Source organism: Chiloscyllium plagiosum, unplaced genomic scaffold (genome assembly GCF_037043375.1).
Source record: "Chiloscyllium plagiosum isolate Xiang-an unplaced genomic scaffold, Cpla_swu_hap1 HiC_scaffold_26, whole genome shotgun sequence".
NCBI classification, from domain to species: domain Eukaryota; kingdom Metazoa; phylum Chordata; class Chondrichthyes; order Orectolobiformes; family Hemiscylliidae; genus Chiloscyllium; species Chiloscyllium plagiosum.
In genome coordinates this window covers 2,558,658-2,582,676 of record NW_028270164.1, presented here as the reverse complement: position 1 = coordinate 2,582,676, position 24,019 = coordinate 2,558,658, and the positions used below count along the sequence as shown (strand labels likewise).

General features: G+C 44.3%; 1 protein-coding gene across 10 annotated transcripts in view; it reads left to right on the top strand.

Moving 5' to 3' along the window:
• The window catches only part of tfeb (transcription factor EB), a 137,726-nt gene that overhangs the window by 51,201 nt on the left and 62,506 nt on the right, over positions 1-24,019 (top strand). The window contains exon 1 of one of the 10 annotated variants that reach the window (XM_043716319.2): positions 10,556-10,655. The exons of 8 other annotated variants lie outside the window; for them this stretch is intronic. Coding sequence is in view for 1 of the 2 variants with exons in the window: in XM_087973412.1 (XP_087829538.1) it covers positions 15,633-15,649 (17 nt within the window). In the remaining variant the exon portion in view is untranslated. Of the gene's footprint in view, positions 1-10,555; positions 10,656-15,565; positions 15,650-24,019 lie in introns of those variants that run through there. One more of the 10 variants, XM_087973412.1, reaches the window with a different exon arrangement.

The window sequence follows — 24,019 nt, the reverse complement described above, 5'->3', positions numbered from 1 at the left end:
GTGAGGTGATACACTTTGGACGGAGTAATTAGAATGCAAAGTACTGGGCTAATGGTAAGATTCTTGGCAGTGTAGATGAGCAGAGAGATCTTGGTGTCCAGGTACACAGATCCCTGAAAGCTGCCACCCAGATTGACAGGGTTGTTAAGAAGGCATACAGTGTTTTGGCCTTTATTAATAGAGGGATTGAGTTCCAGAACCAGGAGGTTATGCTGCAGCTGTACAAAACTCTGGTATGGCCACACTTGGGGTATTGTGTACAGTTCTGGTCACCGCATTATAAGAAGGATGTGGAAGCTTTGGAAAGGGTGCAGAGGAGATTTACTAGGATGTTGCCTGGTATGGAAGGAATGTCTTACGAGGAAAGGCTGAGGGCCTTGAGGCTGTTCTCGTTAGAGAGAAGAAGATTGAGAGGTGACTTAATAGAGACATATAAGATAATCAGAGGGTTAGATAGGGTGGACAGGGAGAGCCTTTTTCCAAGTATGGGGATGGCAAACACGAGGGCACACAGCTTTACAGTGAGGGAAGCTAGGTATAAGACAGATGTCAGAGGTAGTTTCTTTACTCAGAGAGTAGTAAGGGTATGGAATGCTTTGCCTGCAATGGTAGTAGATTCGCCAAGTTTAAGTGCATTTAAGTCGTCATTGGACAGGCATATGGATGTACATGGAACAGTGTAGGTGGGATGGTCTTCAGATTGATATGACAGGGCGGCGCAACATTGAGGGCCAAAGGGCCTGTACTGCGCTGTAATGTTCTATGTTTTATGTTCTATGTAGGCTCGCACCGCCTGTGTGGTACTGAGAGAGTGCAATGCTGTTGCTGGTGCTGTTTTCAGACGAGACATAATGCTGAGGCCTCATTTTCCCTTGGGTGAATGTGAAGATCCCACAGCACAATTTGGAGTAAGATCAGGGGAGCAATTCTTGGTGTCTTGGCCAATATTTATCCCCTGATCAACATTAAAAAAAAGATGATAGCATCATTATCACCCTGATGATTGAGGGAACTTGATGTGTGCAAATTGGCTTCTGCATTGATTACATTATAAGAGATGATTGTTTAAAGAGCTCTTTGTGATGAACTCAAATTGTGATGGTGCTATACAAATGTAAATTCCACCAAAATTCAGAGTAAAAGCACCAACAGGGAAAGAGCAACTGAGTAGATGTGACCAATGCAGTCTGAAGATTTGATTGTGCCAAGTCTGGTTTTCTCAGCTTACTGGTGTTATGGGAATCCAGAGCCCCATTAGGAAGGGGGCGGGGTTGTGCAGTATTAGTAGCAAACACCATCTCAGCCTCATTTCCCCTGACAATGCCCTGCCTGGTGTAGGAACTCCCGGTGTGGGGATTCTTGGTTTGTGCAATTTCCAGAGCATGACTGTTCAGTTAGAAATGGGCAGGTTATTAAAAAGCTGAGAAAGTCTAAGCTCTCAGTCATTAGATTACTTACAGTGTGGAAACAGGCCCTTCGGCCCAACGAGTCCACACCGACCAACCGAAGCGCAACCCACCCAGACCCATTCCCCTACATTTACCCTTTCACCTAACACTACGGGCAATTTAGCACGGCCAATTCACCTAACCTGCACATTTTTGGACTGTGGGAGGAAACCGGAGCACCCGGAGGAAACCCACGCAGACACGGGAGAATGTGCAAACTCCACACAGACAATTGCCTGAGGTGGGAATTGAACCTGGGTCCCTGGCACTGTGAGGCTGCAGTGCCACCCATGTCAGAAGACTTGACAATTCACGGGAAAGAATGAGAATAATCATTGGAGTTGGATTTAAAGATTTCAGATGGAGGTAGTAAATTCTCTGGATGTGAAACTAAAGTGCTGGTGTGAGAATAGATGTAACTTTCATTAACTGCATGTTTAAAGATCTTTCAACTGACTTCTACATTTAGATAGCTTGTTTTGTTTTATTGTTATCCTTTTATGTAATAAACTTTAGTTTCATTGTTCAAGAAAATACTCACTAAAAATAGTTTTACTGAATGACCACCGTATTAAAAAGATGTTGAGGTTTTAGTCAAGAATAAAAAAAATCATATAATAAAAATGGGTTCAAATGAATCACTTGAACAATATAAAGAGTGTAGGTGCATTTTTCAGAGGGAGATCAGGAAGGCAAAGTGAGGATCTGAGATAGCCTTGGCAGATAAAGTTAAGGATAATCCAAAGAGATTCTACAAGTACATTAAAAGCGAGGGAACAACTACAGAGAGAGTAGGGCCCTTTAAAGATCAGAGAGGTCGTCTTTGTGTTGAAACTCAGGAGATGGGAGAGATATTAAATGAATATTTTGCATCAGCTTTTACTGTGGAGAAAAATATAGAGGCTAGAGAACTTGACAAAATAGATATTGATGTTTTGAAAACAGTTCACACTATGGAAAAGGAAGTGCTGGAGGTCTTAGCAAACATAAGGGTGGATAAATCTCTGGGAGTTGATCTACTGTATCCCAGTATGTTGCGGGAAGTTAGCGAGGAAATTGCAGGTGTCTTGCAGAAATACTTGGATCATGTATAATTATGGGTGAGGCGACAGATGACTGGAGAGTGGCTAATGTTGTACCTTTTGTTTAAGAAGGGTGTAAGGAGAGGCCTGGGAACTATGGACTAAATTCCATGGTGGGTAAGTTGTTGGAAGTGATTCTGAAAGATAGGATTTGTATGCATTTGGAGAGGTAAGGAATGATTAGTAAAGTTAGATCATATGGGATTTAGGGTGATCTTACCAATTGGATACAAAATTGGCTTAACGCCAGGAGGCAGAGGTTGTTTTTCGGACTGGAGACATGTGACCAGTGGTGTTCCACAGGGCTGTTGTATCGCCAAAGTCTTACTAGACCATAGGGGCTGCTGTCTCATTAGAGAGAAGTGAATGGTGGTGATTTAACCTTCGGGACACCAAACCTCTGGCAAGGAAGAGTTTGAGAAGGAGATTCCTTCATGGTAACCTCAAACTGGTGATGGGAATTGTACCCACGCTGTTGGCATCACACTGCTCAGTAAACCAACAGTCCAGCCAACTGAGTTAAACCAATTCCTGTTCAACAGGGATCAACACTGCACCCACTTTGTCATTTATATAAATGATTTGAATGAGAATATAGAAGGCATACCAACATTGCTGGTATAGTGGACTGTGAAGAAGGTTATCTAAGATTACAAAGAAATCTTGATCAATTGGGTCAATGGGCCAAGATTGGCAGATGGAGTTTAATTTGGATAAATGCAAGGTGTTGCATTTTGGTAAAACAAACAAGGGCAGGACTTATACAATTAAAAGTAGGGCCCTGGGTAATGGGTAGAACAGAGAGACCTAGGGGTTCAGGTACATAATTCTTTGAAGTTTGTATCACAGGTAGACAGGATGGTTAAGAAAGTGTTTAGCATGCTTACTTTCATTGTTCAAAGCTTTTCAATACAGGACTTGGGATGTTATGTTGATGTTGTACAAGATGTTGTTGAGTCCTCTTCTGGAGAACTGTGTCCAATTCTGGTCACCCTGGCAGGATATTATTAAACTGGAGAGGGTTCAATAGAGATTTTCCAGGATGTTGCTGGGAGTCGAAGGTTTGAGTTATAAGCAGAGGCTGGATAGGCTGGGACTTTTTTCACTGGAGTGTAGGAGGTTGAGGGGTGACCTTATAGAGGTATATAAAATCTTGAGGGTATAGACAAGGTAAATGGCAGGTGTCTTTCAGACTAGGGGCATAATTTTAAGGTGAGATGAGGGAGATTTCAAAAGACAATGGGTGGCAATTTTTTTTTTACATAGAGTGGTTCATGTGTGGACTGAGCTTCCAGAGAAAGCGGTGGTTATGAGTTGACATTTAAATAAGTACATTTAAAAAAAATGTGTTTGGAAGCTTCTGAGCCAGGAGCAGGCAGGTAGGATTGGTTTAGTTTAGGATTAATGTCGGCATGAACAATTGGCCTGAGGGGTCTGTTTCTGTGCTGTATGATCTATGACTGTAAGATACGTGCAGCTTTGCACCTCTTTGTGTGGGTGTCTCGTCAGGCTTGGTAGGATGGGAGCACAGGCACCCAGTAGGATGTCCTGAGAATGTGTCATTGTGGTTGGAAAACAGCGTTCATTTAAGCAGCAAACCTCCAATCTGGGGGAACAGAGGGATACAGGAGTTATCCAATGATAGTGGAGTTCAGGCGGACGTATGGAATTCTCATTGAGTTCTCAGTATCAAATCCTGCAACTGTTCCCTATCTCATGTTCCAACTCTGCTTCTGTTACTGTGGGAATAACTTGGCCCATCTCTACACTGAATCTCAGCAGAAATGTTTCTGTGATGACTGGACGCACTGACTCATTTACAGTGGGTGAGAGGCTGGGTCTTACAGTTATAGAGATGTACAGCATGGAAACAGACTCTTTGGTCCAACTCGTCCATGCCGACTAGATATCCTAGATTAATCTAGTCCCATTTACAAGCATTTGGCCCATATCCCTCCAAAACTATCCTAATCATATACTCATCCAGATGCCTTTCTATAATCTGTGCAATGTCCTAAATTCCAGGAGATCCCAATTGCCCTTCACTCACTGTCAATGTTCTGATTTTTAAAAACTTCATCTGTTTTCAAAGACTACTTGTCCTCAACCTTCTACATAATCTCCTCAAGCTCCAGGACCTTCCAAGATCCATGTGCCCCTTGAATTCTGGCCTCTTGGGTTCCCCCAATTTTAATCACGTTGCCGTTGGTGGTCATGCCTTTGGTTGCCTAACCCCAAAGCTCTGGAATTTCCTTCCAAAACTTGCCACTTCTCAGCTGTTTCAGGTGCTTGAAATGTTTGAGCAATAAGCTTTGTTGCCTGCTGTAATATCTCCTTGCGTGGCTCGGTAGTCCTCCTGAGAGACACCTTGAGATTATTTGCAATGTTAAAGGTGTTACATAAATGTAAATTCTGCTTTTGTTGTTGGAAGTAGTAAGAGGCTGAGTCACCAGCTAATATTGACTGTTGGAAAATGTTGAAAGAGGAATATTTTTTCTGGATATGTGAGGATTTCATAAACTTTTAGCTCAGGGAATTTGAAGATTCTCAGTTTGTATCGTTTGAATGATGAGGAACAACCTTGAAGAGGATGGATTTAGTTGTTGGTGTTTGATCATGGAGGATTCTTTCAGTCTATATTTAACTCCATTCCTGTTTACTACTCTGAAATGCCAGCCAGAATTTCATGGTTCTAATCATAAGGCTGGTTTGATGTTCACATGCAGCTGTGGGTTAGTGGCTAACACTTTTACTTCACAGTCACAAGCAAAAGCACATCATAACACCAGCAGATGTAAGAACAGATTTAGGCCAATCGACCCATCAGGTCTGCTCCACCATTCAATCATGACTGGTATCACCGTTCCTTTATTGTCACTTGGGAAAAATCCTGGAATTCTCTCCCTAAGGACATTGTGGGTTAACTTATAGTACGTGGACTTCAAGAAGCCACCTTCTTAGGGGCAACTAGCGATGGGCAATAAATGCTGGCCAGCCAGTGAGCCCCATGAGTGAATAAAAGAAATTTCAGAACCCCATTCTCCTGCCTTCTCCCCATAACCTTTGATCCCTTTACTAATGAAGAACCTCTGTCTTAAGTACACTCAATGACTTGGTTTCAACAACTCTCTGTGGCAATGAGTTCCATTGATTTACCACGGTATTGCCGAAGAAATTCCTCCTTATCTCCGTTCTAGAACATAGAATAATACAGTGCAGAACAGGCCCTTTGGCCCTCAATGTTGTGCCAACCTGTGAACTAATCTAAGCCCATCCCCCTACACTATCCCATCATCATCCATGTGCTTATCCAAGGATTGTTTAAATCTCCCTAATGTGGCTGAGTTAACTACATTAGCAGGTAGGGCATTTCACACCCTTACCACTCTCTGAGTAAAGAATCTGCCTCTGACATCTGTCTTAAATCTATCACCCCTCAATTTGTAGTTATGCCCCCTCGTACAAGCTGACGTCATCATCCTAGGGAAAAGACTTTCACTGTCTACCCTATCTAATCTTCTGATCATCCTGTATGTCTCTATTAAATCCCCTCTTAGCCTTTTTTTCTCCAATGTGAAAGGACTCAAGTCTCTTAGCCTTTCCTCATAACAACTTCCTCTAGGCAACATCCTGTAAATCTCCTCTGCACCTTTTCCAATGCTTCCACATCCTTCCTGTAATGGGGCGACCAGAACTGTATACAATATTCTAAGTGTGGCCACACCAGCGTTTTGTATAGTTGCAGCATGATATTGTGGCTCCGGAACTCAATCCCTCTTCCAATGAAATCTAACACACCGTATGCCTTCTTAACAGCACTATCAACCCGGGTGGCAACTTTCAGGGATCTATGTACATGGACGCCAAGATCCCTCTGCACATCCACACTACCAAGAATCTTTCCATTGATCCAGTATTCTGCCTTCCTGTTATTCTTCCCAAAGTGCATCACCTCACATTTATCTGCATTGAACTCCATTTGCCACTCTCAGCCCAATTCTGCAGTTTATCCAAGTTCCCCTGCAACCTGTAACATTCTTCTACACTGTCCACTACTCCACCAACTTTAGTGTCATCTGCAAACTTACTAACCTATCCACCTATACCCACGTCTAAGTCATTTATAAAATGACAAAGAGCACTTATCCCAAAACAGATCCCTGTGGCACACCACTAGTAACCAGACTCCAGGCTGAATATTTTCCATCAACTACCACTTGCTGCCTTCTTACAGAAAGCCAGTTTCTAATCCAAACTGCTAAATCACCCTCAATCCCATGCCTCTGCATTTTCTCCAACAGCCTACCATGTGGAACCTTATCAAAGGCTTTACTGAAGTCCATGTATACCACGTCAACTGCCGTACCCTCATCCACACACTTGGTCACCTTCTCAAAAAAACTTAGAGGTTTGTGAGACATGACCTGCCTTTGACAAAACCATGTTGACTATCTGAAATCAAATTGTTGCTTGCTAGATGATTATAAATCCTATCTCTTAAAATCCTTTCCAAAACTTTTCCTACGATAGACGTAAGGCTCACTGATCTATAATTACCTGGGTCATCTCTACTGCCCTTCTTGAACATGGGCACAACATCTGCAATCCTCCAGTCCTCTAGTACTGTACCTGCAGACAATGACGACTCAAATATCAAAGCTAAAGGCTCCAACTCCTCCTCCCAGAAAATCCTTGGATAAATTCCATCTGGCCCAGGGGACTTGTCTACTTTCACTCCTTCTAGAATTGATAACACCTCTTCTTTACTAACCTCAATCCTTTCTAGTCGAATATCTTGTATCTCAGTCTTCTCCTCTACAATAGGCTCCTTTCCCTGAGTGAAAACCAATGAGAAATATTCATTTAGCACCTCTCTGATCTCCACAGGGTCCACACACAACTTCCCACTTCTGTCTTTGACTGGCTCTATTCCTACCCTAGTCATCCTTTTATTCCTCACATAGGTATAGAAAGCTTTAGGCTTCTCCTTTATTCTATTTGCTAAAGACTGCTCGTGTCCTCTCTTTGCTCTTCTTAACTCTCTCTTTAAATCCTTCCCAGCTGATCAGTAACTCTCCATTGCCTCATTGTCTCGTCTCATTGTCACATAGGTCTCCTTCTTCCGCTTAACAAGAGATGCAATTTCTGTAGTAAACCATGGTTCCCTTTCACTGGCAGGGACATACCTATCAAGGACTCACAATATCTATTCCTTAAACCAGCTCCACATTTTGATTGTCCCCATCCCCTGCATTTTGTTACCCCATTCTATGCATCCTAAGTCTTGCCTAATCACATAATTGTCCTTCTTGCCCTGTGGCATGTACCTATCTCTTTCCATTGCTAAGCTAAATGTAACTGAATTATGGTCACTCTCTCCAAAGTGCTCACCTACCACTAAATCAAATACCTGGCCTGGTTCATTACCAAGCACCAGATCCAGTGTGGCCTCCCCTCTTGTCGGCCCTTCGACATACTGTATCAGGAAACCCTCCTGTACACATTGGACAAAAATTGATCCATCCGACGTACTAGAGTTATAGCATTTCCAGTCAACGTTGGGGAAGTTAAAGTCCCCCATAAGATTCACCCTGTTCCTTTCACTCCTACCCAGAATCGATTTGCCAATCCTCTCCTCCACATCCCTGGAATTCTGCAGAGGCCTATAAAAATCTCCAAGCAGTGTGACCTCTCCTCTCTTGTTTCTAACCTCAGCCCACACTACCTCAGTAGACGAGTCCTCATCAAAAGTTCTCTCAACCGCCATTATACTATTCTTGACGAACAAGGCCACACCTCCCCCTCTTTTACCGTCTTCCCTGATCTTAATGAAAGATCTAAACCTTGGAACCTGCAACATCCATTCCTCACCCTGCTCTATCCATGTCTCCGAAATGGCCATAACATCGAAGTCCCAGGTACCTGTCCATGCTGCAAGCTCACCTACCTTATTTCGGATACTTCTGGCATTGAAGTAGACACACTTCAAACCAGCTTGCTGTCTGCCAGCATATTCCTGTGATCATGAAATCCTGTCCATGCCCTCCCGACTCTCATCCTCCTGTGCACTGGAACTACACCTCTGGTCCCCATTCCCCTGCTGAGCTAGTTTAATCCCACTTGAATAGCACCAGCAAATTTCCCACCCAGGATACCCCTCTGGTTCAAGTGAAGTCTGTCTTGTTTGTAGAGGTCCCACCTTCCTCAGAATGGGCCCCTATTATCCATGTACCTGAAACCCTCCCTCCTGCACCATCCCTGCAGCCATGTTTCTGAAGGGTCATCCTTCACTCTGAGGCTGTGCCGTTTGGTCCTAGTCTCTCCTACTGGTGGAAACATCTTCTCCATGTCCACTCTATCCAGGCCTCTCAGTATTCTGTGAGGTTCAATGAGATCCCTCTCATCCTTATAAACTCCATTGAGTGCAGGGACCCAGAGTCCTCAACCGCTCCTCATATGACAAGCTCTTCACCAGCACATTCTTCCTTCGATACAGAGTCCAAAACTGCTCACGATGTTCCAAACGTAGTCTGACCAGAAAATTATACAGCCTCAGCAGTACATTTCTGCCCTTGTATTCTAGCCCCCTTGGAATGAATGCTAGCATTGATTTGCCTTCCTAACTGCCAACTGGACCTGCATGTTAACCTGAACAGAATCCTGAACTAAGACTCCCAAGTCCCTTTGTGCTTCAGATTTCTGAAGCCTTTGCCCATTTAGAAAACAGTCTTCACCTCTATTCCTCCTACCAAAGTTCATGCTCTCATACTTTTCCACATTGTATTCTATCTGCCACTTCTTTGCCCACTCTCCTCATCTGTCAAAGCCTATCTGTGTGTCATCTGCAAAATAGCAGTAATCAGATTTGTCTGGCATGATCTCCCCTTGATGAAACTGTTCTGACTCCATTCTATTTTACCATGAACTTCCATGTACTCTGTAAATCTCATCCTTAATAATGGACTCTACAATTTTAATAATGGCTGAGGTCAGGCTAACTGGCCTACAGTCTCCTGTCTTCTGCCTCTCTCCTTTCTTAGACAGGGCCATTTTCCAGGCCTCTGACTCCAATGAATCCTGAAAGATCATGACCAATATCTCTACAATCCTCTCGGCTATCTCCTTGAGAATTCTGGTGTGTAGTCCATCAGGTCTGGGTGACTTATTCACACCTTTCAGCTTCCCCTGCACCTTCTTCTTAGTGATGACCACTACACTCACCTCTGGCCCCTGACTCTCTTGAAGTTCTGGTATGCTACTGGAATCTTCCACTGTGGAGACTGATGCAAAGTACCTTTTTCAGTTCACCCACCATTTCTTTGTTCCTTATTATCACTCATTTCCAGTGGTCCAGTGTCTACTCTTGCCTCTGTCTGACCTTTTAGATATTTATCTCCTTTTACATTACTAGCTAACCAACTCTCATGTTTCATGTTCTGACCACCCTTATTGCTATTTTAGTTATCCTTTGCAGGTTTTCAAAGACTTCCTAATCTTCTGACTTCCCATTAATCTTCACCACATTGTATACTTTTGCTTTTATGTTGTCCCTAATTTCTCTTGTCAGTCCAGGTTATCATGCCCTTTCCTTAGTCCGTTTCTTCTTCTTTTTGGGCATAAACACAAAGTTCAGGCTGACCCTCCCAGAGTGATAGAGCACCGCACTGTCGGAGGGTCAGCTCTGAGGGAGCGGGCAGTGTCCCCCCTGGGGAAGTGTTGGAGGGGTGGGTGGGGAATGCAGGGACAGCAATGGGGGTATGAACAGCCTGTTCATTTCTCCAGTGGGAGTATAGGCGGAGTTGTGTTGTGGAAATGTCACTGTCCCGGCACACGGGAGTTGCTGGGGGTTTGGGGAGAGCTCTCCCTGCGGCGGGTCCGTTTACCCCCTGTCCCTGTCCCTGCCCTCCCAGGGTGAGTGACACACAGACTGGGGACGGTCTCAGTATCTCCGCCTCAGGGCGGAGTTCCAAACAAACTTCCACCAAAACAAACCCACCCTCAGCAGCCAAACCAGCGCCGGCAGCAGCTTTTCCGGGTTTATTTTTGGAGGAGGGGGTTGGTCTGATTTGTCACCTCGACGCAGAGAGTTAACACCAGGAACGGTCAAATTTTCCTGTGTGTCTGTGTGAGTATCTGTCTGTGTCTTTGTGTGTGAGTATGTGTGTGTGTGAGCATCTGTGTGTATGTATCTGTCAGTGTCTTTGTGTGTGAGTATCTGTGTGTGGGGTATCTGTGTCTGTGTGTGTGTAGTATCTGTCTGTGTGAATGTGTATCTGTGTCTGTGTCTGTGTGTGGGGTGGGGCTTTGTGTTTGTGTGTGTGTGTCTGTTGGGGGGTGGGGGGGTTGGAATGGGGTAGCATTTGTTTTGAAGAGAGGGAAAGTGCTGAGTAATTTGATCATTTAAAAGCTTCCCATGACCTTGTGAAAAGCAGCCAGCAGCAATTCATTTAAGAAGGAGTCACAGGAAAGAGCTTGCCCCCTCTTCATTCACAGTCCCACCAGTTACACCCAGCCAATCTCTCTGTTACAACCATTGCAAGGTTTTGGAGCAACTGAGTAACACTGGAGTGAAATGTAGACTGAGACAGTGCTGAAATTGTTCCTCTTTACAGCTCAAGGAGAAAGGAATTAAGAAGGTAATTGTTTTATGATGGTCTGAACTGTAAAACAGAGCAACAGTAAGGCTCGGCTAAGTGTGGAAGCAATCACTTACATTTATATAGCACCTTTCAAAGCTCACCCAAGTGCTTTACAGCCAATGAAGGACTTATGAAATGCAGTTGCTGTTGTAGGAAATGGGCAGCCACTTTTGTGCGCAGCAGGATCCCACAGAACTAAAGTACATGATCAAGATAATCTGCTGTCTGTGATGTTGGTTCAGTCACAAATATTGTCCAAGATCCTGGGGAGAACTAACATGGAACCATTGCATACTTCAAGTCAATCTAAAAAGGAAAATGGAGCATTGTTCGGTTATCTCATCTAAAAGCCAGCAATCCACTGGATGTGTTAGTCTGGTTTCTTTACTTGGGCCTCTGGAGTGGGACTTCAATCCACAGTTTGCTGCTTCCTGTAGGATTCCCACTTTTTCTCAATATCCAGAGACTTTGGCTGGGGAAGGCTATGTCTCAATATTGAGGAATTGGAGGAGTGGAGTAACCTGCGATGTCTTCCACAGTTGACTAGCTAATGTCAAGCCCGTGGAATAGCTGCCATGTGTAGAGCATTCACTTGGGATTGGTTATGGAGAGCCATGAACTCTCCATCCTTAGACAGCTAATGAAGCACAGACCAAGGACCAGATCAGGAAGGGGCCTGGTTCTGTATCATTCAGGCCACACAGTTGCAGTGAAGGTTGGAAATTAGAATTTGCACTGCACACCGCGTCACCCTTCCCCTCTACCGAAGACTGTCTGTGAACCAATCTGGTCATGATCACATTGCTGCTTGTGTAATCCTGCAGTGCATAAACTTCCTGCAGCACGCACTACACCTTCAAAAAGTACCTCATTTGCTGTAAAGCACTTGGGGAAATCCTGAGTTTGTGAACGACACCGAATAAAGGTGAGTCTCTGTTTTGTTCCGTTAGTTCACATTCTTATTTTAAGAACTGGGGATAGGAAATCAAAGGTAGGGATCATATTACAGAGGGAAAGTTCCCACTTTGCATTAAGCCAGGAGAAGGGTAGGATTTGCCTATTGGCACTGAGTCAGCTCCTTAGTGTCCCTCCCAATGTTCAGGGGTAACATTTGTGATATTAATTTTTGTAGTCATTGCACTTAGCTGTAATTTGTTTTCTGAAATGATGATTAAAGTTCTTGAACGCAATTGTATTTTGCATAAACCCATATACCCATCAAACACTCAGAGGACAGGGACAGCACAGGCTTAAACCTTTGGGAACGCACCCTGCTGCATCAGTGCAACATGTTTCCATTTTCCACATGTAACAGTTCCTATGTTTGCAGTATGAGATGCTGATGTGGATAATGCCTTGTTAAGCTTTGGGGGCATAACTCCGACTGCAGAGTTTTATTGGAACAGCGTGTCGATTGGAAAATCATTTAGAGACATTGATGTACCTGAGTCATGTCCTCAAAAATGTTTAGTCATTAAAATGGGTGGACGGTAATATTTGGATATCTGTGAATGGAGTGAGCTGAAAGCCACGTGGGACAGAATGCTATACGTCTTCCTCTGTTGTACTCATTTGTTATGTTGGGAAAGTTAGTATTGATGCTCCAGTATAGCACTGCTGGACTGCTGGAGATGCCACATTTTGGATGAGATTAAATAGTGCAGCCTCATCTGTTTGATTAGATTCCTGATTAATTTGATTAGATTCCCTCCAGTGTGGAAACAGGCCCTTCGGCCCAACAAGTCCACCTGACCCACCGAAGAGAAACCCACCCAGACCCATCTCCCTCTAACTAATGCACCTAACACTACGGGCAATTTAGCGTGGCCAATTCGCCTGGCCTGCACATCTTTGGACAGTGGGAGGAAACCGGAGCACCCGGAGGAAACCCACACAGACACTGGGAGAACTTGCAAACTCCACACAGAGAGTCACCCGAGGCTGGAATTGAACCTGGGTCCCTGGCACTGTGAGGCAGCAGTACTAACCACAGAGCCACCGTGCTGCCCCACGGTAAGCACCTTTTAGTAAGGTACTTTATATTGGAGGAAATATGGCACAATCTGTAGAAGAGCAGGGGAGTTATCCTTAGTGTCCCGGTCAATATTTATCCCTCAAACAAGTGACAAAATGTGATCTGTTTCTCACATCACTTGTTTGTGGGAACTGGATAAATGGAACTTGATGCCTTATTTCCTTTTTGTAATAGTGGCTACGTTTGCAAAGTGTGTTGTTGACTGTAAAACATTTTTGAGCCCTCCAGTAATGTTGTAAGGTGCTATATAAATACAAATCATTCTTTATTTCTCTATGCTGAACAATTTCCCTCAAACTTGCTTCTGCAACAACTACATTTACGTAGCATTTTTAAGGTTGTAAAATGTTCCATGGTGTTTCACAGGAACGATTGTCAAATAAAATCTGATAGTGAGCCACATGAGGAGACATCAAGACGGGTGACTGAAGAGTTTTATAGGAGGAGGCAGAGAGCTTTTGAGAAGACAGTTTACAGGTTTAGGCCCAAGCAGCTGAGGCAAGGTTATCGATGGGGAAGCTATTGCAAACAGGGAGAGCTGCGTTAGAGCAGCATTGAGATTTTGAAAAGTTTCAGGTCTGGCAGGGCTGGGGATGGGGGTGGTACCAAGTAGAAATCTGACAGAATAGAGTAACACTTCATTCCCAATTTGATCCGGAATTCAACAGTGTTCACATCAGGAAATGTTTTGTATGTAGCCCAGATCCTAACATCCAAGAGACTCTTTGTCCTTGCGTTACAGAACTGCTTGTTTGTTCTGTTAGAATTCCAAGAAATTGGAGGTGTTCTTAAGCATGTTGCTATTCAAGATTTGTTAGAATTGGAAACTGAGAAATCTGACATTGACTGGGAGCAGGAATTGGAATTTTACTCATTGTCCCTGGCTCTCTGTGACATGTCGCTGTAATGTTTGTGCTGACTTAACTGAGACACTGTGCAACACCCAGTCTCCCTCAGCCTCACCCCCTCAAAAATCTGGAGGTATCTTTGTCATACTGAAAGTGTTAATTTCTTTGTGTGCAGATATTGGGTTCAAACTCTCCAGTCACTGATGTGTTTTCATACTTGGGTGATGTGCACCTGCCACCGTGCTAAATCTTTGAAAAACTGATTTCTTTCCCCCAGCTGCCTGTTTTGCCGTACTGCTGATTATCACTGAGTGCAACTTCCTCTATGTAGGTTGAAAACTAAAAAAAGGTCTTGTTGATTTAAGAAGAGGAAGTTGCTTAAATCTGATGGGCCAGAAACTATTCGATGCTTAAAAGAACAAAAGAGAAGTACAGCATAAGAACAGGCCTTTCGGCCTGTCAAGCCTGTGCCAATCATCATGCCACAACTAAACCAAAAAAAAAACTAACTTTCAGGCCTTATTCCAGAAGCCTCTGAAACGTCACCAAGGTGCGTGCTTCCACCAGCTCTTCTGACAGCACGTTTCAGGCTCCTGCCACACTCTGCATGAAAAACTTCCCTCACTTAATGCTATTTTGAGATTCTTGCTAGAGAGTCATTGAGAATCTGAATTCCAATCTCTCTGCATTGACCCTTCCTTTCAATTCATTTTTAAAATTTGCTTCTCTTTTCCAGTCTTCAATCTCCAATCTCTCAATCTTTGGTGAATGTTCTTGTTTAGCTGGTCAATGGTGCTCTGTACTGCTGCGAAATCTTACTGTGCTTTTCAGTTTGGAGTTTACAGATTTATTCATTCTTCCTTTTTCCCATGTGTTCAAAACATCTTCTAACATATTTCCCCAGACTTCAAAGCAGTGAAATTTCATACATCCCTTCTCAGTCTGATTGACATGTTTTTGAATCTCTCACTCCCCGTTGTCTAACTTCCTAATACTGAAAAGAAACACTTTGATTTTTATCCTATCCCACCTTTCTCATCCTCAGATGAACCAAGGCACTTTGTAGCTGATGGAGCATCTTCTGAAATGGAATTCTCTTGCAGTGGAGAAATGTAACAACCCGTTAGCACAAAGCAAGATCCCACAAACAGTAATGTGAGAATTAGCCAATCATCTGTTTGAAGAACAGAAGCTGAGGAGAGGCAAATATTGGTCAGAGAAATCCTGTTCCTCTTATTCACAGGGATACCCATCACAAACAAATCCTGTACTTGCATCATTTAACACAAACGTAGCAGGACAGTGACATCACTGTCTGGATTGGTTTTGTCCTTTTTAAGAGTCATAATGTTTTACAACACAGAAAGAGACCCTTTTGCCCATTGTGCCTATGCTGGTCGTCAAACACCTATCTCATATTTTATTTTCAAGCACTTGGCCCATACTATTGTATGCTGTTGGCATGTTCTGAACCCATTGACTTTGAGAACAACTGGAGGAGCTGACTCCGTGCAGAATGAGGTGGAAAGTGGGACTTTACCCAGTCTGTGTGATTCTGTGCCACCCTGAGCTAACCAAGCATGCCTTTGCTGGGCTGGTGAGTCATGAACCGACGCGGATGTCATTGGCTGAGCCAGCATTTATTGTCCATTCTCATTTACTGAGAATATTGTAGTCAACTACCACTTGAACCATGTGCAGCTCATGTGCACAATGCTGTGAAGGAGGGAATTTCAAGATTTTGGCCCATGGACAGTGAAGGAGCAGTGATATATTTCCAAGTCAGGATGGTAAGTGCCACAGAGGGGAACTTGCAGGTGGTGGTGTTCCCATGTCTCTGTTGTCCTTGTTCTTCTAGATGGTAGAGGTTATAGGTTTGGAAGGTGCTGTTGGAGGAGCCTTGGTGAGTTATTGTACCATCGCTAATGGTGATGAATCTTCTAACCAGTCTGTCTTACTATTGACACATTTCTCTCACTCTGGCCTGCAGCCCTAAACCATAACTGCATGTAATCTATGAAGATAAAAATACTGTGGGAATAGGAGGACATGATATGGTTGGAATAATTAAGTCAGGAAGTGACACATGCGGTTCCTTGTCTGAGAGGAAGACCAGCCTATGATAACTTTTCAAACCAATTCTTCATTTCTTACCAGAAGTGATTTCAAACTATTATAAACAGAGGCAGTGTACCAGTGACTCCCTTTTTAAAGGGTATGGAGAGATTAAGCAGAAGGATTGTCAAATTGTACACTGAACTCAATGTTGATAGACTCAAGACAATGGACGTTTCCCACAATGGAGGTCTGTTGATGCACAAAGGCAAAATAATTCAATATTCATTTGTGTGTGAGAATTCAGCAGCAATACGCAGTTAATTATGAGGCAGTTGTCAAGAAAAAACACAGTTCTGCAATGTTTGATTATGAAGCAATGCTAGTGTATTTTAACTTGCTGTAACTCAGTAGCAAAGCCACGTTGGAAGTGTTGACTTCCGGTTCTGGCTCTCTGCTATTGAATCAATGAACAAGTTCGAAGAGTTTTGAGATTCTGCGATGTGAGCAGAAGCTGAGTGGAGAAATGCATTGACGATTACAGATGGAGGATGTTTTTGATTTTGGGTTTTAGTGAAGCATCTAGTTTTGTACTCATCAGGATACTGCCAGAATACCACATTAACAGAAATTAACTTTTTTTATTTGTATGAGAGGAGAATGTTGGTTGGCAAGTGGAATCTGGTTGTTGGAGATGTTGCCATGGAAAATATGGCACTTAAATGATTGACAGACAGTTAACTGCCAAGCTTTGTTTAAATTTAAACCAGGCAGGTTGACTTTGATTGCCCTGAAAAGCGACCCAGAGAATGGCTGCTACCTGTTTTGTTGAATTTGAAACAAGGACAATGTGTGAACGTGTCTTCTCACACAGCACATAGTCTCTGAGTGGTGCTTGACTTTACAACGAGAGTGAAATAATCTTAGTGATGACTATACCTGTCAGAAAGAAATGGGAATCAGTCAATCCAAAGGCCTGTTCTCATTGAAGATTCTGTTCTTCCTTATATCCTGGTTGACTTCATTTCCAAGATCAGGTTACTAAAGAGTAGGATTGGTACAATCATGTTCAAGAAATGGATTTTATTCAAGTGATGGAACATATCAGAATCTGTTGCCACTGGTTGATGGGTCAAGAATCTTCACCTCTTATTAAGTACTTATGGAAAGAGGCATTGATGGGAAACCAGCCAGTAGCAGGTTTTGAAAGAATTGTACTTCACAACCTCAGGAGATTGGGGTGTGGAATTGACCACCTTCCTCTCTCAGACAGTTGGTGCAGACTCTATTGCAGAGAACACTGGAGAAACTCAGCAGGTCTGGCAGTATGTGATGAGTGAGAAACAGAGTTAACAAAAGGAGTTAGAACCTTACTTCTGACCGAGGCGGAGCAAATGGTGTAGAGCCTAGTGAAAAAGACAAAGGAATTGTTAATGGTGGTGAAAAATGTAAAATGGGTATAAATTAAAGTGAGAGGAGGAGAGAATGGGTCCATCGACTAAGAGCAAAGTAAATGTGACAAGGCGGGGGGTGGGGAGTGAGCGAGTTTGTAGGGAACAGAATGTAAGGGAAAGGTAGGACAGACATGATGTAGTCATTGCTATGAAGTTGTGGAACTCAAGCTTGAGACTTAAGGCTGTAAGGTTATGGATCATCTACAGCCTCAAAGCAGGCTATTCGGTCCATTGAGTCTACACTATCCCTCCAAAAAGCATCCCATCCAGACCCACTCCCACCCCCACATTCTATTCTACCCCTGGAACCCTGCATATGCCTGGACAGTATGAGCAATTTGGCATGGTCAAACCACCTAACCTGCACATCTTTGGGCTATGGGAGGAAACCCACACGGACATGGGGAGAATATGCAAACTCCACATAGACTGTTGCCCAGGGCTGGAATCGAACCTGGGTCCCTAGCACTGTGAGATAGCAGTGCTAACCACTGAGCTACTGTCCCGAAGTGGAAAATGAGGTGTTGCTCCTTCAGCTTGTTCTGGAACACTGTAGCAGGGCCTTGGAGGGAAAGATTAACATTGGAGCAAGGTGGTTTATTGAAATGGTGAGCAACTGGAAGGTTGGGGTCATCCCTATGGATAGAGCGAAGGTGTTCTGTAAACTGGTCACCCAGTCTGTGTTAGCTCTCGCCAACGTAAAGGAGACCATATTGTGAGCAGTTGACCAGACTGAAAGGAGTACAAATGAATCACTGCTTCACCTGGAAGGTGTGTTGGGCCCTTGGGCAGTGAGGAAGGAGGAAGGCAATGGCCAGGAGTTACACTTTCTGTGATTGCATGGGGAGGTACCAGGGGAGAGTGAGGAAGTATAAGGAGTGATGGAGGAGTGGATCAGGGGATAATGGAGAGCATGGTCCCTGTGGAGTACTGACAGTGGGGATGATGTTGTGCTGAAGGTGGCAGTAATGGTGCAGATGATCCTTTGAAAGTGGAGACTAGTGGGTGAAAAGTGAGGATAAAGGAAACCCTATGTCTGATTTGGGAGGGAGGGGGAATTGGGGAGGGCAGTATGACCCTATAACTGCAGAAGCTGGATCAGATACAGCTGTGGCCTTGTGGGGGAGAGTGGGTGGTGGTGGATGGGGAAAGGATCATGTTGATGCATTCTCAGAACAGATGTGATGGGGATGGAGAAACTGGGAGAATGGAATGGGATCAGTTTTGGAAACAGGTTGGGAGTCAGTGGGTTTGCGGTGGATATTGGCCAATCCTGATAAATGGAAACAATTATGTCAAGGAAAGGGAGAGAAGGATGGAAATTGCAAGTGAAACTGAATAATGTTTCCAGTTGTAGTCTAAAATGGCCTCCTTCTATGCTGCAGAATATCTGGGACAGAATGTCCCCAAGTGCTTTGAAGCCAATAAAGTACGTTTCACGTAGAGTAATTTTACAGCAGCAAGGCTGCACAAACACCAACTTGATAATGGTTACATAGTCTATGCCTGATTATATTGATTGGGGGCAGTTTTGTTCAGGGATAACTCCCATGCATTTTTTTTTGAAGGGGTAAAGTTTAGGATCTTTACCATGCACCTGAGAGACCAGACAGGACCTCGGTCTAACGTTTGATCCAAAAGCCAGAGCCTCCCATAGTGCTGCACTTCCTCAGCGCTGCACTAGATTACCGGATGTGATCTTTTATGTCTGGAATGGGACTTTAACTCTCAACCCTTCAGCTCAAAACAAAACTTGCCTGCACTGATAGGGTTAGAGAGGGTGTTCTTTCCTCCCAGTTATTGTGAGTTGTCAGTTGCTGGTCCAGGGGATGTGTTTTGCCAGGGGACCGTTGGGGATGAAAGATTTGTGGATGAGGAACCATGTATTCCTAGCTCCTTAATCCATCAATTGGGGAACATTGTCAACTCAATTTTGCTAGTTTTTTTTTTAGATGGAGTGATTTGATTTTCATAGTGAATAGGAATTATAATTGATGCTTTTCAGATTTTACATTGAGTATTGTTTTTTTCCAAACAGAACATTATTCCCATTTATTTGCATTGCCATGTTTTGATTGGTTTTACTCAGCAGCTCTTTGTCCCACTCCTGGTGATGGCTTGAAAATTTGACACTTTACAACACTCTCTTCATCATTGTCAATTGGGAATAGGATACACTGAGCCTGTTCACTGAAACACTAAATCACCTTCAGTGTGGAAAACTCTTGCTGAAGTGAGTGGAACAAGCAAGTGGGTAAATCCTGTTTTCCCAAAACACTGCTTACACAGCACTTCAGAGTGTGGAATGAATACAGCACTGTTCCTGCAACACATCCCAATTCAACTTGTCTTTCCAGGCATGTGGACTGGCTGCAGTTAGGTCACTGGTGTGAAGGTCCAACGTCAGTTGCTGTTGTCATTTCCAGGCACAATGACTGCACTGTTGTGGCATTGATCTCTTCTGCCTTGCATGACTATATTGTGCTGTGTGCCTCGAACTGCTCCTGGCTTATCCTCATCACCCCAACAGCTGAAAGTTTCATGGCAATGTTACAACACAGGAGGCCCGGCCATCCCATCCTACAACTGCTGGTTCCTTGAAAGAGCAATCCCATCAGCCCCACTCCCCTGAAGCTTCCCCACAGACCTGCAAATCCTGTTTCTTCAACTGGTTAACCCTTTGGTAACTATCCATTGTTGAAAGCTCCTGTTGATCCTGTTTCCATTTCAAACAGTGTGTTCCAGATCACTACCAGCTGCTTATCCTCACCCTGCCCATTATCTAAAATCTGTGTCCTCTGCTTTCCCAGGCTTTAGACAAGGGAAACAATTTCTCCTTATCTATTCTATCAAAACTTTTAATAATTTTGAACGCATCGATGAAATCTCCCATGCTCTAAGGAAACCAGTGTTACCTATGATTACATGGGACACATGATACCCTAGCCCTGTTGCAGGCCATTTGGCCTATTCAGTCCATGCTGGTTTGTTTAACTTCCCATTAAAGGCATTGGTATGTATCTCCAGTTTCTCAATGTAACTGAAGCCTCTCATCACTTGCGCTATTCCTCTGGGTTTGACATTTCTTGTGAAAGTGTGTGCCCAGAATTGGACCCACTGCCCCAGCTGAGGCATGTTAACCAGTGATTTATAATTATTTAGCATAATTTCCTTGCTGCTGTACACTGAATCTAAATTAGCAGAGATGCTAAGTGGGTCTGATAAAGAGTGGTTAACCACAGCATATCTGATCGAGCCTTTGGATGTGTTAAAGAGAGGAGAGTCGATGTGATTTATGTACAAGGACCTCCTCATAAAGCATCACTTAAAGATGGTTAGAAAAATTAAAGGCCATAGGGATCCAGAAGCAACAAGGATATTAGACTGACCGAGTGGGAAACAGAGAACTGTAATGGTGAATCAGTGTTTCTCAGACTGGAGATTGATTTACGCAGAATTGCCAAGGGCTTGGCATTTGGAACGCTGCTTGCCTGTGTTAATGTCATAAATTGGAAATGACAAAACATTTGGGAGTGTTGTGGATTGTGAGGAGGAATAATGATAGACTCCCAAGACGATATATGCAGGTTGGTGGATGGGAGAACACATGTTGGATGAAATGTAACAATGGAGAAGTGTGAAAATTTTGGTTGGAAGAATGAGGAGAGGCCATATCAAATAAAGGGTACCATTCTAAATGGGTACTGGAGCGAAGGGTTCGGGGATATGTGTGCACAGCATTGAAAATGGTAAAGCAGGCTGAGAAAGTGATTAAAAAGGCACATGGAGCAGTACGTTGGCTCCCCCAACGCCAGGAACCCAGGTTCGATTCCAGCCTTGGGCAACTGTCTGTGTGGAGTTTGCACATTCTCCCCGTGTCTGTATGGGCTTCCTCTGGGTGCTCCGGTTTCCTCCCACAGTCCAAAGATGTGCGGGTTGGGTGGATTGGCCATACTAAATTACCCATAGTGTCCAAGGATATCCAGGCTAGGTGGACTAGGGGAATGCAGGGTTACAGGGATCAAAAAAGGATTGGGTCTAGGTGGGATGCTCTTCAGAGGGTCGGTGTGGACTCAATGGGCAGAATGGTCTGCTTCCACACTCTGGATTCTATGATTCTATTCTATGACCTTCATAAATTGAGGCATAGAGAATGAAAGCAAGGAAGTTATCATGATCCTTCATAATGCAGCAAGTTGACCTCAGCTAGAATGTTGTTTCCAATTCTATGAGAGAATATCAACCCGTTGAAAAGATTTGGGATGATAGGCTAGATCTTCCTGAACTCCCTCCAATGAAGGTTCTCCAATCTTTAAAATGGTCGACCGGGAGGGGAATTGGAGGTCTTGATCCCATTCCCGAATGATCGTATTCCCTCTGGTAGGGGAAATTTGATTCACACTGATGGGAATCCTGAGTCCAGCCAGGCCATTTGGAGCTGCATTTTACAGAGAATTTACCCAGCCATCAGTAAAGTCAGCTCCAAACCAACCAGCTTTAATAACTGCCCGCCTGCTGTCAGTGGCCAAATTAAGCAGAGGCATGTCTGACCCTCCATGAGAGATGTCCAGTCTTTTTTTTTTCTTTTTTTTACACTCCTGCTCTTTTTTTTTCTTTTAATTTAACCCCCACACTACCGCCTAACTGTGGTAGTGCTTATTTTTCCCCAGCACCCATGGTGTGTGTGTGCAGGTGTGAGACACAGTGAGAGACACAAAGTGCACGAATCTTTATTCAAATTTCCACCACCAGGAAGAAAGGAAACACCCGGGTGGCCAGTGACAAGCAGTGCCCTTCACATCAAAGGGCAGTGCTGCGTGATCAAACAGTGAAGGGGAGGGTAGGGACTAAATCAAATTAGAATTGGACGGAGAAATAATGCACTCCACTCCCTGCAGCACCCACCTCTCCCTGAACAACTCCAGGGTGTTGGTGGACACCGCGTGCTCCTTCTCCAAGGACACCCGGGCCCTAACATAACCGTGGAAGAGGGGCAGGCAGTCGGCCCTAACGACCCCTTCCACGGCCCTCTGCCTCGACCTGTTTACGGCCAGTTTGGCCAGGCCCAGGAGCAGACCCACGAGGAGGTCTTCAGACGTGCCCTCCCTCCTCCGTACCGGGTGCTCGAAGATCAGGAGCGTGGGACTGAAGTGCAACCAAAAGCAGAGGAGGATGTTTTTAAGAAAATCAAAAAGAAAGTGCAAACGCCCACACCCAATATACACGTGGTCCACGGACCCCACAGTGCCACAGAACAAGCAGTTGGGCTGGGGGTCCGTGAACCACCGCAATCTGCGATTGCAGGGAACCGCTGCGTGTAGCACCCTCCACCCCAGATCCCCGAGAGAAAGGGGGAGGACTCCCGCGTAGAGAGCCCTCCACTGGGGATCCACACCGCCCGATGGCAAAAGATGTCCAGTCTTCAAGGGCTGCTGGCCTGTCTGATTGGCTGAGAGCTTGAGCAGTCAATAGTGCCACAATTCATTAGTGGACACTGCTGGAACTGCAGGCTGGCCTCAGGAGAAGAGAAACTTGGATCCCAGACCCTGGTCAGGAGGTATTCCCTAAGCGAAGGAGGTTGGGTGGCCAGGTTTTTGAGACAAACTGGAGAGATACAAAGCTGGGTAGGAAGAAGTGCATGCACAGGATGGCAGTAATTTTGATTTGTAAACATAAAGTCCTGGCTGAACACACAGCAGAAGGTCAGAGGGCTGCATGGTTTACCGCTCCATCAGATAATTTTGCAATATTTTTATTCACACATGGGATGTGGCTGTTGTTGGCTGGGTCACTGTTTATTGCCCGTCCCTAGTTGCCCTTTGAGAAGGTGGGGGTGAACTACTGTCTTGAACTGCTGCAGTCCAACTGCTATAGGCAGACCCACAATGCCGTTAGGGAGGTCATTTCAGGAATTTGACCCAGTGACATTGAAGGTACAGCAATATACAGTATTTCCAAGTCAGGAAGGTGAGTGGCTTGGAGGGGAATGTAAAGGTGATGGTGTTCCTATGTATCTGCTGCCCTTGTCCTTCTAGATGGAAGTAATTGTGAGTTTGGGAGATGCTGTGTGGATCTTTGGTGGATTTGTGTAGATGCTACTAAGTGTTGGTGGTGGAGGGAGGGGATGTTTGTGGATGTGGTGCCAACCAAGTGGGGGCTGCTTTGTACTGGATGGTGTCAAGCTTCTTGAGTGTTATTGGAGCTGCCCCCATCCAGGCAGGTGGGGAGTTTTCCAGCACACTCCTGACTTGTGCCTTGCAAGATGGTGGACAGACTTTGGGGACTCAGTCAGGAGGTGAATTATTTGCTACAGGATTCCTAGCCTCTGTGTTAAGAGATGATCAGAACTAGCTTTGACCATTAATAGTGTCTTTACTGCTATCTGCTGAGGTACAACTTTTCAAAATTGCAGATTGATGGGCTCCGCTTTGACCTTTCAATCTCTAAATATTTTGCTG